Below are 16,021 nucleotides of genomic sequence, written 5' to 3' on the forward strand. Positions count from 1 at the left end.
GAGACCTAGATTTGCAGTCACACAGTACCTTGTGTAATCTGGTCCCGGAGGAGACCTGGGTACAATATCTCTCAGAAATCTTTAAGAAACCGCAAGGCACGGAAGAGCAAAAACCACGAAACCTGGAGTGGAAACTGTGGATTCAAGAGGACATTGTAGAAATAATCGCCAATTTCTCATCCTCCAAAGCTGCCGGCCCTAACGGCCTTACATATCAATTCCTCAAAAATGAGGTAGTGTTATGGTCCAACCTCCTAAAACAACTATATGAGGAGATACTGAGAACAAAGACAGTTCCCCCATCATGAAAACAGCTCTCATCATTCCATTCTTTAAGGGGCGCAATAGGACAAAGCCAGAGAACTATCCACCTATCACCCTCTTGGACATTGAGGGCAACATTTTCATGAAATTACTGCTAAATTAGTTGAATATCTGGGTGGATCACGAGGAGGTTATGTCACGTTTCCAAACAGGCCTCAAGCGAGGCCTTTCAACATCATCTAACTGTTTGATCCTGAGCCTGGCAAGTGAAACAGCTACAGAAAAAGGAGGAGCACCAGTTTATGGCGCATGGATAGACTTCTGCAAGGCTTTCGATCAACTTGATAGAGCGATACTCTGGGTTAAACTCAGATCAAAAGGAATACCAGAAAGCCTGCTATCAATGTTGATGGAGCTACACAGTGGTACCACGGTAAGGGTTCGCCTGGATGAACAGGGTCACCTCTCAGATCCAATCCAGGTCAGAAGGGGAGTAAGGCAGGGGTGCCTAGGAGCACCACTAATTTTCAATCTGTTTCTCTCAGACCTGGGAGACTTTCTAGAGTCGTCAGCCCTGGCCAGCCCAGAAGTAAATTCTGGCTGGCCTACGCAGACGATATTGTTTTACGGGACAAGACGGCTATAGGTCTGTAAACACTCCTGACAAAATTAGGAGAGTTTGGTACTTTGAACGGGTTGGTTATAAACCCTGGGAAATCAAAAATTCTTACATTCAAACACCCATTAAAGAAAACTAAATTTTAAAACTGGCTACTGAACGGGCAGAGCATCCCCCAAGTAGAGGACTTAACTTATTTGGGGTATAAGATCTTTTCAAACCCGACAGCCACCAAATTGGAGCTGGACATTCTAATTAAAATGCAGAAATTGGTTCCAAAAATGAAAAAAATCAATAAAAAAAATACTGCAAATTTTCCATACTACCATTGATCAAGTATTACACATTGAAAGTGGTCCCCATTCAACTCTATAGCCTAGAGGCCAAACCTCATCTATGGGATCAAAATTGGTCAAAAATTGAAGGCAGAATATAGAAAGAGGCCTTGAATCTACCATCAAGTACCCCGGGCGGAACCTGCGGTTTGAACTAGGGCTCAAATCATTAGAATGTCTGGCAGAATGGAAGTTAGTCTCACTATATAGAGAAATTACAAATCCCAGGAAGAAGTCTCTATATGAGGACATACAGAAAATGTTTGATAAATTAAAATCCAGACAATTGAGAAGGTTAAAAGAAAATGTGGAGTCCATCTTGGCAAGAACAATACTAGATCAAGACATTCTTCTCACTAACCCTTTAAAGATGAAGAAAGAGTTGGAACTAATAGATTGGATAGAAACAACATCAAAAGTTCGTAACTGTGTCCGAAGAAACACCTTCTTGGTAGTTAACAACAAAACTAGGTCTCCTGCCAAGATACCTGATGAAATACCCCGACCACAAGGTTAGAAACAGTTTCCTAAGGATTAGGCTGAACCTACTGCCAACAGGTGATTCTTGCAATTCGACACCAGACTGCCAAACTGGTTGCATTCTGCCAAACCTGCACCATCCCAGCGGAACAGACCCTTCATCTCCTAATGGAATGTGAAGGGACTCTGACCCTGAGGAGAGACAAACTTGGAAGATTCGCTCTGGGGGGTGGGGGAGGGTATATTTTGACGTATAAGCATCTATGGAATCGGATATCGGGCCAGGAAATCCTCCTCACATCGGCAGTGGTTGAAGTAATGAGGGCTCTCAATTTCATAAACAGTCCACTAGAAGTGAAGAAGGGAGGCCACATAAACACAAACTAGAAGAATAACCGGAGACTGTGATCTGATAGAATACAGCTGTTCAGAATTTTGCCACGTGGACATGATTATCAGTTTTATTTTTTTATTTTTTATCTTTATCTTTTCTGCTCCTCATGTATATAAAGGAAACTAATGAAGAACAATTCTGTAAAGGTTTAAATGCATTCAAACCAAATACAAATAAATACAAAAATTATACAGTGTGTTTGTAAGTATGCATGCAAGGGATTGTTGGTGTGCATGTTTGAATGTGTCCGTATGTGAACATATGTATAGTTTGTACGGTCTGTGTAGGTGTGTAATGCAGCGCCAGCGGATGGGGCGATAGCAACAGAAAAGTGATTTTGGCAGGGGGTGAGGAAGGAGGGAGGGGTGCTGGCACACTGAAACTTGCATTATATTGGGATTATAAGCAAAGCCAGCAAGAGGAGTGTTCTTACGTGACCATACTGGCCTAGTTTGGTTGAGCCAGTCTGGGCATGTTTTCTTACAGGCAAAGACAACCGAATGATGTTCATACATGGGGATACTGGCATATGCGAATGCTGGTAAACATTAGTGCCACCAGCATGAACATGCATGGACACAGTCAGCATGAACCTGTTTTTTATTCTAGCATATTTGAAGGCAAAAGCATTATAAAAAATGTGTTGGAAAATACTCCTTTGCACTGTTGGTGCTGTGGTACCTATTGGAGTTTTGTATGCAATACCCTAGAAAACGGATTGCAAACTGTGCAGTTTTATACCCATTTCTTCACAGAAAGCACACTGTAAATGCACCATTTCAACCGATTATTTTAAAAAATTTCGCAGGGGAAGAGACTCTGTCCTATCCACTCCCCCAGTCGCTTTTGGTTGATTCAGGTTCACTCGCTACGCTCGGGAGCACACGCATATTCATGGATAACAGTTATGCCTTCAATTAAAAAATTCAACAGCCGCCACTAGTTATAGTACACACATCAAATGGACATACAATTCATCCATGTACTCACCTCCTCCCAGGATAAGAGTGGGCAGCCTCCAATGAAGGACGTATTGCAGACATTTTCCAAGGCCCTCGGCGGTCATGTTAAAGGAACACATGGGGTCGCCTGCTATAGTGTCTGCTCCGAGCTGCAGAACCACAGCTTCGGGATTGAAAGCAGTGTGTGCCTCCATCAGCACGCTGTAGGAGGAAAACAAAAAATGCCTCACCCTTAGCAAATACACATCTTAAAGCACATTATTATAGATGCAAATAGGATGGTCATGTTGTACAAGGTTACATAATATTTTTCAACTTTACAACCATTATATCTGTGCAGTTACATTACATGGTGGGGGTTTAGGTCTGCGGATTCTAGCATAGGGACTGCCAACACCAGGCCTTGGTTCTCACACCAGAGGAAAAAATCCAGGAACAATTGTATATCCATAGAAAACTCGACCATTGAGAAGCATGCATCAATGGGATCAGGCCAACACTGTTGGCTAGATTTACCTCTTAGTTTTAGCTGCCATCACTATTGTTACTTTTGGCTGGACTCTGCACCCCAGCCTGTACTGTTAACATGATGCATGATGTGATGTTGAGCCACTATGCCATGATGAACCTTTCATCCTGATGTCCCAGAGTCATTTTGCAGCACACTGGTTTCTTGATAGGTGTTATTAATCAATTGCAACATGTGCCCACATTTTATCGGAGGAACCTACACATTGCCCACTTACCTCTAAACACAGACACTATTGTTCCACGTTAAGATATACCTTATGTAGACCAACTATGCGTGGACCACTGCTCTGGCCAGTGCATCCTAGCCCCTATCTGATCACAAAGGCCGCTATGCTCTATGAAACTGACCCGCACACAAAGCCCAGTTACCCAAGATCTGCAAGCACCAACACAACAGCAATGCTCTATCATAATTTCCTTCCCTCCTACTAACCTATCCCACCCCTATCTTCTTCAAATCAGTCCAGCAGCAACTGGAAACTATAGAAATGGCAGTGGTGTATGATCCAGCACTCCTTGGACTGCAGACGCGATATGCTGGTCAAGTGGCACAGCGAGTAGAGCGCTCGCTTTGGCATCAGTGCAGACGCAGGTTTGAATCCCTGCAGGGCCAAACTCAGCCTTTCATCCTTCCGAGGTCTATAAATGAGCACCACACACCTTGGGTAATAATAGGCAGCGCTCAGATACCCGAGGGTTTGTAGCGCTATATAAATGCCATATTATTATTATTATTATTCCTCATTTGAGTACCTCTGGCAAGCACCCTGGTTCCATCTCCCTCACCTGGTAAACTACAGGGGCCTGGGCTGTCCTTTGTTGCCCAACTGTATCACCTAGCCTTCAATCCAGAGCTTCAGGTGTAGCTGGCTTCTCTCCAGTGTGGTCCCCAGGACGAATTCTGAATAAGACAAGGACGAGACTTGAGGATGAAAAGGGATTCACCCAGTTTCCTCGAGTAGAGAACAGTACCTTATTCCAATGATGAAGCTGGTGCCCTGGCAGTTGTTCCTGTTGGTTTCCCGCAGACCCACGATTCCTGGAGCTTCGTTGTGAAGGAGGACGTCTGAAGGGGGTCTGCACCACACAGGGATGAAACCGGCGCAGCAACAACCAATAAAAGGTGCGCTCCTTAAAAAGACCAGGAGAGACTCTGCAGGTAGCTATCCGGACCACTACAGCAGTGTGCAGCAATTTCGACCACGGCGGAGATCTCTGCCTGAAGAAGATGAGCTGGATATCCCCACCAGGCTCAAGGGAAGAAGACTCCAGACTGGATCTCCTCTTAGTCGTTGAAGGGTAGATAGCTCAGGACTGCAGCAGGGCTTCACCGGGACGGGGTAGTGGCAGCAGCCGTCGTTCTCTCCGCTTCTCTTCGGTTCCTTGTAGTTCCAGAGGCGACCAACTTCTAGCCCAAGAGACCTGCCTTTTATGCGCAAAACCCCCATTCACACAGCCTGGCTGTCAATCACGCAGCAGGAGGGTTGTCCAGCCGGGACAACCACCTCAGCCAATCATGGCAAAGTGCGACTTGGGTTTCCTAGGATACCCTGTGCAGGGGGTGACTCCACCCCTTCCCCACATTCAGTCTACCTAGACACCCAGGCGCCAAGAGAAGGGGCTCTCTGTAGAAGCCCGCCAAAAGACAGTGAACAAAGAAGGCGAACCTAGTTTGCCGCGCAAAGTAAAACACAAGGACTTTAACAAAAAGAAATGGCGAATAAACCCAACCAGAGCCAAAAGAAAGATGATTTGGTCAAGCGGGTTTATGCTTAAGGCTGCAAAAATAGCCAAAAGTATTACCACGTTTACCTAGTATATCCACGGTAGAAAAGTTAGGGTAGATACCACTGCCACCAGCCAAGTCTAAATGTTAAAAGAGCAAAATAATGCTCAGGGAGGGACAGACAGAAAAGGGGTACAGATTAGCCCTTTCCAGTACTCCATGCAAGATGGGGTATACTGGGTCTGTGGTAATAATAACTATGTAAAGTAAATGGCAACTTTACCTTTCTCTGGGGGACATTAGTCAGCCCCAGCAAAATGGAGTCAGAGGGAAGTCTTAAAGACAACCCTGGGTTACTGCACTAAAGGTGCTGTGTAACCCATACAAGAACAGGGGCATCTGGAGTGGTGTGCTCCAGTGCCCAAGATCACACACTGAGCAAAAACACATAGGCCAAAACACATGTAAGAGTGGAAAAAGGATGTACACTCTTACCAGGTGGAAAAATAAACTCCAGAAATCCAGCAAAGCTGCTGGGGGACTCACTAGGTGAGGGAAATTAGCCCTAGAAGGAGAATTCTCCCTAACATTAAGCACATTCATGTTGTGCTCTTGTAGGCTGCACCTCTCTGCCTGCACATGTAGCATGCCAGCTAGTTTACCTTGGACTTTGCAAACTCCAGCTAGCTAGTTTATTTTGTACTTTGTAAGCACATTCACGTTGTGCTGTTGTAGGCTGCACTTCTTTGCCTACACATGTATCATGCAAGCTAGTTTACCTTGTACTTTGCAAAACCCAGTTAGCTAGTTTATTTTGTACTTTGTAAGCACATTCACGTTGTGACCTGTAGGTTACATCTCATCGTTTACATATGTACCTTTCTAGCCAGTTTATTTTACACATCGTAGCACATTGCCCGGTAACCTCACGGACCCGTTGCAGGGCGGATAGCACTTTGACTATCTTTACCCTACTTATCCATTGACCTGCCCACTAAAATGTATTGTGCCCTTGGCACTCACCCATACTATTTATCCTTCACTGCCAGCCTCCCACTAAAGCACGCACACCCACCTACATTACATCTCATCTTGCACCTATTGCTCACCCTTTGGGCCTTGACCTGATCACCTCTCCTCCCCCCCAGTACCACCTCTCACCTTCACCCACAACCTGCACAACATTGCCTCATGACCTACTACCTTACTTCCTTATGACAGGTTCTAATCCCTATCTTAATGCGCCAGCCCTTTGGCTACAACACTTCACTACTAAACCTAACCCTAACCAACCATGCCCTACTCTCATCAGAAACTCCAGGCTAGGCTCGCGCCTGCGCCACTCACCACACCCCCAATCTACACTACTCAACAGCATATCAACACCCCTCAGACACCATACCGTGTCAGATACACGCATGTTGAGATATGTTGCAAGATCTCACGCCATTCTATCTCAGGCACACACAGCTGCCAACAGTCCCTCACCGCCTCACCTCTCCAAGCCGACCACACTCAACCCCTCAACCAAGCGACTTTGTGCCACCCTAACAAGAAACCAAAGACTAGCTTCTAGATGTCTTCGCTGGTCCTATCACCTGAACCATCCCCTTATCGATAAAATATCACATCCTAGCGATAAAGTCATGGCCCCTACTGTCATCAAAATTGACTGAGCCCTTCCAGCTCACAACACCAACAATGACTTGAAGCTCAAATTAACGCACGCTCCGTTTCAGCGCATGCCCTAGATATTGCTGATTTCATTGTAACTGAAAACTTGCAATCACGGAAACTTGGCTGCATGCGGCCTCTGGCCCTGCCTTGACCTTGGCTATCCCTGACAACTACTCCATTATCAGGTGTGACAGGGACACTAATTAAACTAAGGGGGGGGACTAGTCTTCATATTCAAGAGCTCACTTAATCTCAGAGCTGTCAAAGGCCTTCGGCTGCCATCAGCTGAAATACTATCTATAAACTACCGATTTCACCTAATCATACTGCCACAGTGCATCTTATCTACAGGCCCCTGGCCCCATCTCTTCATTTGTGGAGGACATCTCATCCATCTTAGCACCTAGCACTAAGCCCAACTCTCAAATCCTTCTACTCGGCGACCTCAATCTAGGATACCAGGACGCGAATGACACTAAAGCCCTTGACATAGCAAGCGTTTTGGCTGACTTCGGCCTCACCCAACACATCAGAGAGCCTACCCATATCAAGGGTTGCACCCTTGACTGGGTCGCTGACATGAACTGTGCGCTTAACGTAACGTCTGTGTCCCCATGCGCATGGTCTGATCATCACAAAATAATATTCTCTATTAACTCTAGCCCATCTACAGATAAACCTAACCTCGCCCCTCCCACCTACACATGCAACAAAAATGATATTACGGTTGAGAAACTACTCCCACTTATCATCCCTCTACTGAGCACGGCTTCATCCACTTGCGCTGACCCCACAGTACTAGTAGATATTTATAATCGCGCCATGTTAAAAGCTCTCAATACCATCGCCCCACTCAAAGTACGCAAACACAAACCTCGCCTCCATCTTAATTCCTGGTTCACCCCCACTTACGTGATCTGCGTAAAGAAAAAAGAAAAGCTGAGGTTCATTGGAAAAGCTCACCCTCTCTTGTCAACACAAATAACCTCACCACAGTCTCCTTTACTTACAAAGAAGCCATTCTAGCTGCAAAAAAGAAGTGTACAACAAAAGGGCCGTACAAGCCCAAACAAATACTAAGGAACTCTAAGACCCTCAAGCAACTAGAGTCACCAGTTGCCCAGCTTGATACGTGCACCCCTAACACTGTGTGGTGTACCAATATTCAAAAGGCACTTTTAGACAAAATTGCCCTGCTCCAAGCTAAAATTAATGCTAAAAAAAAGCCACCTGACTGACTCAGAGGGTAACCCCCGTCGTACAAAACACCCTCTCCAAACCATTCCTTCAAACCTTTCAGCTTCACACCCCTCTCCATTAAGGAAGTCGAAAATATTATCAACAAGCTCAAGCCCTCCAATTGCCAAGGAGATGCTTGCCCTGCACCCATCATAAAGGAAGCGGCTCATGATCTCGCCCCATTCATCACCACGTTCATTAATGCCTCCTTCAAATTGGGCACTGTACCTGACAACCTCAAGGGTGCCCGGGTCATCCCTCTAATCAAAAAACCTAATCTCAATCCCAGTAACCCCGCCAACTATAGGCCCATCACCACAGTGCCATGCCTACTCAAAATTCTGGATCGGGCGGCTTCTCTTCAAATCTAGGATTACCTAGAAACCAACAATCTATTAGGGCTTAGACAATCTTGTTTCTGCCCTAGACACGGCACGGAGACAGCCTTGATTGATTTGAAAACCCAAATTGAGGACTTGAAAGACAAGGGCAAACAAGCCCTCCTGCTCCTTCTTGATCTTTCTGCAGCCTTTGATTTGGTCGATCATCAAATCCTTTGCCACCACCTCAAGATAGCTGCTCACTTCTCTGACGTAGCCACATCATGGATCAGCCCCTTCTTGGCAAATAGAACCATGACGGTCTTCTCATCCTTAGCCGCATCTGATCCAGCACACGTCCCATGTGGAGTCCCACAAGGATCTTGCGTATCTCCCACACTGTACAATGCGTTTACTAAACCACTCTTCGATATACTCGACTATCTGGGTGTCTCCTATACTAATTACGCAGACGACACCCAGATACTCATCCCTATCACAGCGATTATGCAACTGACTCCAAAGCACTCAATGCAGTCTACACAGTCATCCAGGCCTGGATGGAACATCATGGGCTCTGCCTCAATGATGAAAAGACAGAGTTACTCATTCTAGGTTCTCACACCAAACTTGCCAAACTTGACCCAGAATACAAATCCTTTATTATTGATAGGCATGATATCAAAGTATCCAACGTCACTAAAACACGTGGAATCTACTTAGACTCGGCTCTTTCACTTAATAGGCAAACCAAAGCGGTGGTTTCTGCGTCATGCTACACCTGTATACTTATCAGTATGCCGTCCCTTCTTGACAACTGGCAACTGCTTGATCCTCGCCAGAACTCTTATGTCCAAAATCGACTACTGTAACGCCCTCTACTTAGGGACTAGTCAAAGAAACCTTGATAAACTCCAGGTCACGCAGAACAATGTAAAAGGGTGGCTCTCAACGTACCCAGGCGCTCTCACATCGCCGACACAAGACGTGACCTGCACTGGCTACCCATTACACATTGCATATCTCTCAAGTCACTCGTTCTAACTCACAAGGCTCAGAATAACGCGGCTCCTGCTTACTTGTCCACGCGCTTCTCGCAACATACAGCAATCAGACCGCTGAGATCTGGCCAAGCTCACACATTGTCTATTCCTAGTTTCAAGCTGCAGACAGCCGGAGGCTGTAGCTTCCCAGTCCTTGTGGCCAAGCTCTGGAACTCCCTACCTAATTCTCTCAGAACAGTTCCCTACATTCACGCCTTTAAAAATAAAACTAAACTCTGGCTACATGAACTGGATGGCTTGGCCGTCTCGCCATAATCCATGCATATGATTTTCCTTTCACACTAGCACTGTCTGTATTCTGTTATATGCTGTATACCTCAGGATCTACCGATCTTCTCTCTTCATGCAATGTTTTAAATATGTGTAACCTGTTTTTGCTGTAACCACTGCCTTCAAAACATGCGCCGTCTTTCATGATGCAATGTTTTAAATATGTATAACATGTTTTTCCGCTGTAACCACTGCCTTTTAAAACATGCGCCCAGATGCCCGCAGGCATGGTGCGCATTACAAATAAAATAAATACAAAATACAAATACATTACACCGGACACTGGACTGGCTCCTGGACTTCAGAATTCATTTTCCTTTCATACAGTGCTGCTTGTGGGCTTCCTTGTCATCTTGATCCTGATCTTCGATCCTCTCTTCAGATCCTTGCATCTGCCATACTGGAGATCTGACCAGAACATTGGGCCTCGAACTGGTAGGACTTTTCACCATACAAACCCTTACCACCTGCCGTCGTCCTCTAGGTTTCACTTGAATTTAATTTTCTCTCCCTTTCTGAAAGATTTGAAAAACGTCACTTACCTTTTAAAGGTTCTCCCCATTTTTTGAAAAAGACTTTACAGAATTGCCAAGAACTTCGAGAGACTAGATATTGTTTCTTATTTTACAGATTCATCTAACAAAGTTTTTACTTATCTGTAACTGTAGGGAATTTTCCCTTTGCCGTAACAATATAAATATTAGATGTTCCTAAAGATCTTTTATGTCGGCAATCAATTGTGTATCTATTTAAGTATGTGCTGCACCATTTAACCGCACTATTCACCTCCTGAGAGTTTGGCCCTGGCTGCTCTGCCATACTACCTCTTGTGGGAGCAGGACTCTGGGCTGTGCCTACTCTGTGATGTTGGGTGCGGGATCCAAACCTGGCCTTCCACGCCCACGGTTCGAGAGTAGTAGAGATGGCAGCAAAGAGAGCTGATCTTTGGTCGACTGCATGCAGGCATTTCCTTCCCCTTATCTTCCCACCTGAGACTCCCTGCCAAATAAACCCACGTTAACGCGATCACCCCCTTGAGTCACTCTGCAACAACTGGTGAAAAGTAGAAATTGCGCAATGACGTGCATCGAGTCCGGTGAGAAAGGAGCACGGTACGAACACAAACCTGTGCGCATCAAGAAAAGGAAATGAGGAGGTGTGCTGCATGACAAGTGGTGGGAGCCAGCAAGGACCAGCAAGGCATCACATTTACGCAAACGTGGTAGTCTAGGCCTGAGCAAATGTGTGGAAGAAAAGGACCTGGGGGCATAATCAACGCTGCAACGACATCAAAGAGAGAGCAGTCAATACGCCGGAGAGCGAGGAGGGAACACAAAGGACTGAGATTCAGGGCAGAAGCAATGTGGCACAGCTGTTCTGTCAATTGTAATTTTACGTTTTTTTTAGCTTATTAATTTTCATTGTTATATTATTATTAGGGTATTTATTGAGCACAGACACAGCCTTTATTAGTCTATTGCTTTAGTTCGTTATTTTAACTTATTGCATCAACGAGACATGGAAGCCACTTTACAACCATACCCAGCAATTCAGCCTGCAAACCCACATGACATAGGAAACCCTGGAAAAGTTGTTCAATAAATATGTCTTCGCTTTCGAGGAAAAACTTTGATCCTAAATGAAAACAAGCATTCTACTTAAAATAGTTTAGGGTTTGAAGGTGATGGGGCGGGTGACAAATAGGAACTTTACTAGGCAACTGAAAGAGCACTTGAAGAGCAGGTTGGGCCTAGCAAAAATGTGGTAATGGACCGCCATCTGTCCTTTGCCTGCTGCCAGAGCACTATAGAAGAGAAGCACTTTTGTGGCTAATGTGACGAATCCCCGGATGTCGTCACTTCTCCCCTGAGGGGAACCATTCCCATGACGCATGGGAAGTGTGGATGCTGCCCGATAGTCTCACTGGGAGTGGTGCTTAACATGTGGATCTCATGGGAAGGGAATCCCCCTATGGGATTAGTGACTACCTTAGGAGAATGCAGTATCCCCATAGCCCACCTAACCTTGACACATCTTCCTAACCTGCAGAACGAGAAGGCTGGTGCGAACAAACCGCCTTGGTCGCACAGCCTAGCAGCAGGGAGGCGCTGCAGAGCCACCATAGTCCCGGAAGTATCGGAGCAGGCCAGAATCCCTCTGGGACCCGCTGCAGAGCTGCTGCAGTCCCTGGAAGGACCAGAAGATGCCAGAAATAATAATCAAAGCCATTTCAAAGGACTTAAACCCTCAAGATGCAAAGGGGACATTTGCCCTCTCACATTCATTAAAGGGTGTGCTGACGAATTGGCCCCCTTCATTACCTCGCTCATAAATAGTTATTTTGCCTCATGCAAAGTACCGGATCCAAACACAGTGCCGTTTCTACTAAACATTTTAGACAGAGTAGCTTATCTAGAGATTCAAAAGATTCTTGAACGAAACACGGAAACAGCAATCTTGGATCTAAAAAAACAAATGGATCAGATTAAGGACAAAAGGGACCTATGGATCCTCCTCCTGCTTGACCTGTCAGCAGCATTCTATTGGATCAGCCACAAAATCCTTTGCCATCATCTCAAAACGGCTGCCAAATTCTCCCTAGGAGCCATCAATTGGATCGAATTGTTTCTTTACAACCACACCAAGAGGGTTTTCTCAGCCTCCTCAGCTGCTACCCCAGCCCTAGTCTTGCGTGGTGTACCACAAAGCTCTTGTGTATCACCCACACTATATAATGCCTTTACCAAACTTCTCTTCAACAAACTAGACAAATTGGGTGTCATGTATACAAATTATGCGGACGACACCCAAATACTCCTCCCTATCACAGGTTCCTACGACACTGTGTCTGACTCAGACACCAACAAAATCTACCTCATTATCCAAGCGTCTATGGCACAAAATGAACTATGTCTCAATGATGAGAAGACTGAATTATTCATCATAGGTAGCAAGTAAAAACTAAACAACCTATCACAAAAATATAAATCCTTCAACATTGATGCCAATATTATTAATGTTGCCAAAGAAATAAAAACATTAGGCGTCTACATTGACTCAACTCTTCCTTTAACAAGATAGGTCAATGCATTTTCTCTTCATCAGCATAAACTTCCAAACTAATTAGAAGCTAGCAGACCTTTACTCTCATCTGACAAATGCATTACCCTGGCTAGAGCACTCATCCTCTCAAGGATCGACTATTGCAACTCACTCTTTTCAGGATCCAATGCCAGAAACATCAGCAAACTTCAAGTTTTGCAAAATAATGCAATCAGAGCTGCGCTAGACATATCTAGGCACAAACACATTTCATCTACAAGACGCAACATTCATTGGCTACCAGTACGAGACAGAATTAAATTTAAAGTCCTCTCACTGACCCATAAATGCCTTTCGAACAATGCTCCAGCATACCTTTGCAATGAAATTGCAAAAACCCAATCCAACAGACCTACCTGTTTCTCCTACACCAGCCTTATCTCCACTGCAAGATTCGGGAGACAGAAAGCCGGCGGATCTAGCTTTCCGGTGGTTGCTGCCTAACTCTGGAACACCCTGCCTCCATCACTAAGAATGGACACGTCCCTATGGTCATTCCATAAAAGCCTAAAAACTGATGCTCAAACAAGATGCCTGCTAATCTAGCAAAAAAATATTACTGCCTGTGTAATCTGTGTAAACTTTGTAAATAGTGCAAACCTTACCAATAATGTATACTGTATGTCAAGATTGCAATTTATGTAGGCTACCCACTTGTTCGCATTGTACCTTGCTCTGCAACCTTTTCATTGAGTACGTAGAAATGTATGCCTGTGACCAATTTCTTAAGTTTTAAGTGCCTAGATACCTCTGGGTTTTGTGCGCTATACAAATGTTCAAACAAATAAATAAATAACCGCGAGACAACAGTAAGCACCCAGAAGAGGGGGGCAGACCGGGTCGATTGTGAGGGACCCCAGAAGAGAGAAACCTTTGTGAAAAGGGTCTGGGACCCAAAGGGGAAAATACAAGAAGGGTCTGAAGAGCTTAAGAAGGGCCAGGGGAAAGGAGACATACCCCTTGGTTTTATGAACACTGTTGAACCAGCCAAGAGAAGGGAGCCATTCTCTTGGCATCCTGAGGAGCTTTGAGGAAGACCAGGGGAAGGGAGAAAGACACTTGCCCTGGCAATGTGAGAACCCTTGAGAAACCACATAAATGTCAGGGGGGAGTGAGTCATTCCACCAACGCTGTGAAGAGGCATGACTTTTATTTTTAGTGTTTTGTTGGAATACACATGTTGTAAAGTTGATTAGTGCTAAGGAATCCTGACACTGATATGTAGGAATTATCATTTATTCAGGAACCTACATTACTGTCAGGAGTGTGGGCGGAGAGCACAGGACAGTGGCTATCTCTCACTGCATTAAAGTGGAATAAGGGAGATTCCGGAGACAATGCTAGCATATAACAGATTAAAGGTGAAACAGGTATTCACAGGGGCAGCAGGAGCAGGCTGTAAACAAAGAGACAGAGAAAATGCAAAGACAAGCAAGTATACTGGGCAACATGGATTGATCAGAAATAAGGGTGTACTGGAATATGATAAGGGTTCTCCACGGATTGGGAAAGCCCTTGGGATAGGTACCAGCAGATTACTCTTAACAACAGTCATACAGCAACGTCATGACTTAGGCGTGCCGAGGAAACTGTTGTACTCAGTGCAAGGGTAAACCTGAAAGACCATAAACTGAGACAGGTACGACTTCAATGGATTTGGTGATGGCAACAGAAGTCTTCCCTTATCTGATCGGAACGGAGACCAACCCAGAGTCACACTGTTAAACGGATTTAAGTGGAGGCATCACAGTGGACCAAGATGTATATAAGTAGAAAGCAGCGTTGAAAGAAATAACCAGGTACAGGACAGGATAGAATATCAGAAGTTGGAACAGGCAGGAAGCAAGACAAAGAGCCCAGAGGAACAGGGCAGAATGCAGAGAAGTGTGGCAAGGCTGCCAGACAGGGAAGCCCAGAAGAGAAGGGCCGAAGGCAGTGGAGTGCGGCAAAGCCGTCAGGCGGGAGCCCAGAGGAGCAGGGCGGAAGACAGCGGAGTACGGCAGAGCCGTCAGGTGGAAGCCCAGAGGAGCTGGGCGGAAGGCAGCGGAATGCGGCAGAGCCGCCAGGTAGGAGCCCAGAGGAGCAGGGCGGAAGGCAGCGAAGTATTGCAGAGCTGCCAGGTAGGAGCCCAGAGTAGCTGGGCGGAGGGCAGCGGAGGACAGCAGAGCCGTCAGGTGGAAGCCCAAAGGAGCAGGGCGGAAGACAGCGGAGTACGGCAGAGCCGTCAGGTGGAAGCCCAGAGGAGCTGGGCGGAAGGCAGCGGAATGCGGCAGAGCCGCCAGGTAGGAGCCCAGAGGAGCAGGGCGGAAAGGCAGCGAAATTATTGCAGAGCTGCCAGGTAGGAGCCCAGAGTAGCTGGGCGGAAGGCAGCGGAGGACAGCAGAGCCGTCAGGTGGAAGCCCAAAGGAGCAGGGCGGAAGGCTGCAGCAGACTGGAGAGGAAGCTGCAAGAATAAACAGCAACAGGAATCAATTCGCAAAAAGAGGATTCCCATGAAAGGGCTGCAGCAGACTGGAGAGGAAGCTGCAAGAATAAACAGCAACAGGAATCAATTCGCAAAAAGAGGATTCCCATGAAAGGGCTGCAGCAGACTGGAGAGGAAGCTGCAAGAATAAACAGCAACAGGAATCAATTCGCAAAAAGAGGATTCCCATGAAAGGGCTGCAGCAGACTGGAGAGGAAGCTGCAAGAATAAACAGCAACAGGAATCAATTCGCCAAAAGAGGATTCCCAGGAAAGGTCAAAGAAAACTGGAAACAGGAGCCCAAGCAAGAACTCCCCGTGGAAGCAGTTGACTGACAACTGCCTCTGTTCAGAGTGGGCTTATAAAGGCCCTCCCAGCCAGTAGGCGAGCAGGGTGGAGCTGATTGCAGGCTCTGGCAGCTGTGTTCTATTAAGCCCAGCCCTGGCTTCAGTAGGCTGCTGCTTCTGTTCAAAGAGAGCTCACAAGGACCCTCCCAGCCAGCAGGCCAGCAGGGTGGAGCCGATTGCAGACTCTGGCAGCTGTGTTCTATTAAGCCCAGCCCTGGCTTCAGTAG

At 46.0% G+C, this 16,021-nt stretch overlaps 1 protein-coding gene across 2 annotated transcripts in view; it reads right to left on the reverse strand.

Moving 5' to 3' along the window:
- The window catches only part of HDAC8 (histone deacetylase 8), a 1,597,648-nt gene that overhangs the window by 687,640 nt on the left and 893,987 nt on the right, over positions 1–16,021 (reverse strand). For both annotated transcript variants that reach the window (XM_069648647.1, XM_069648648.1), the window contains one exon: positions 3,083–3,255. In XM_069648647.1, coding sequence (XP_069504748.1) covers positions 3,083–3,255 — 173 coding nt within the window. The remainder of the gene's footprint in view (positions 1–3,082; positions 3,256–16,021) is intronic.

This window comes from Ambystoma mexicanum, chromosome 2q (assembly GCF_040938575.1).
Source record: "Ambystoma mexicanum isolate Mex_15411 chromosome 2q, UKY_AmexF1_1, whole genome shotgun sequence".
Lineage (NCBI taxonomy): Eukaryota > Metazoa > Chordata > Amphibia > Caudata > Ambystomatidae > Ambystoma > Ambystoma mexicanum.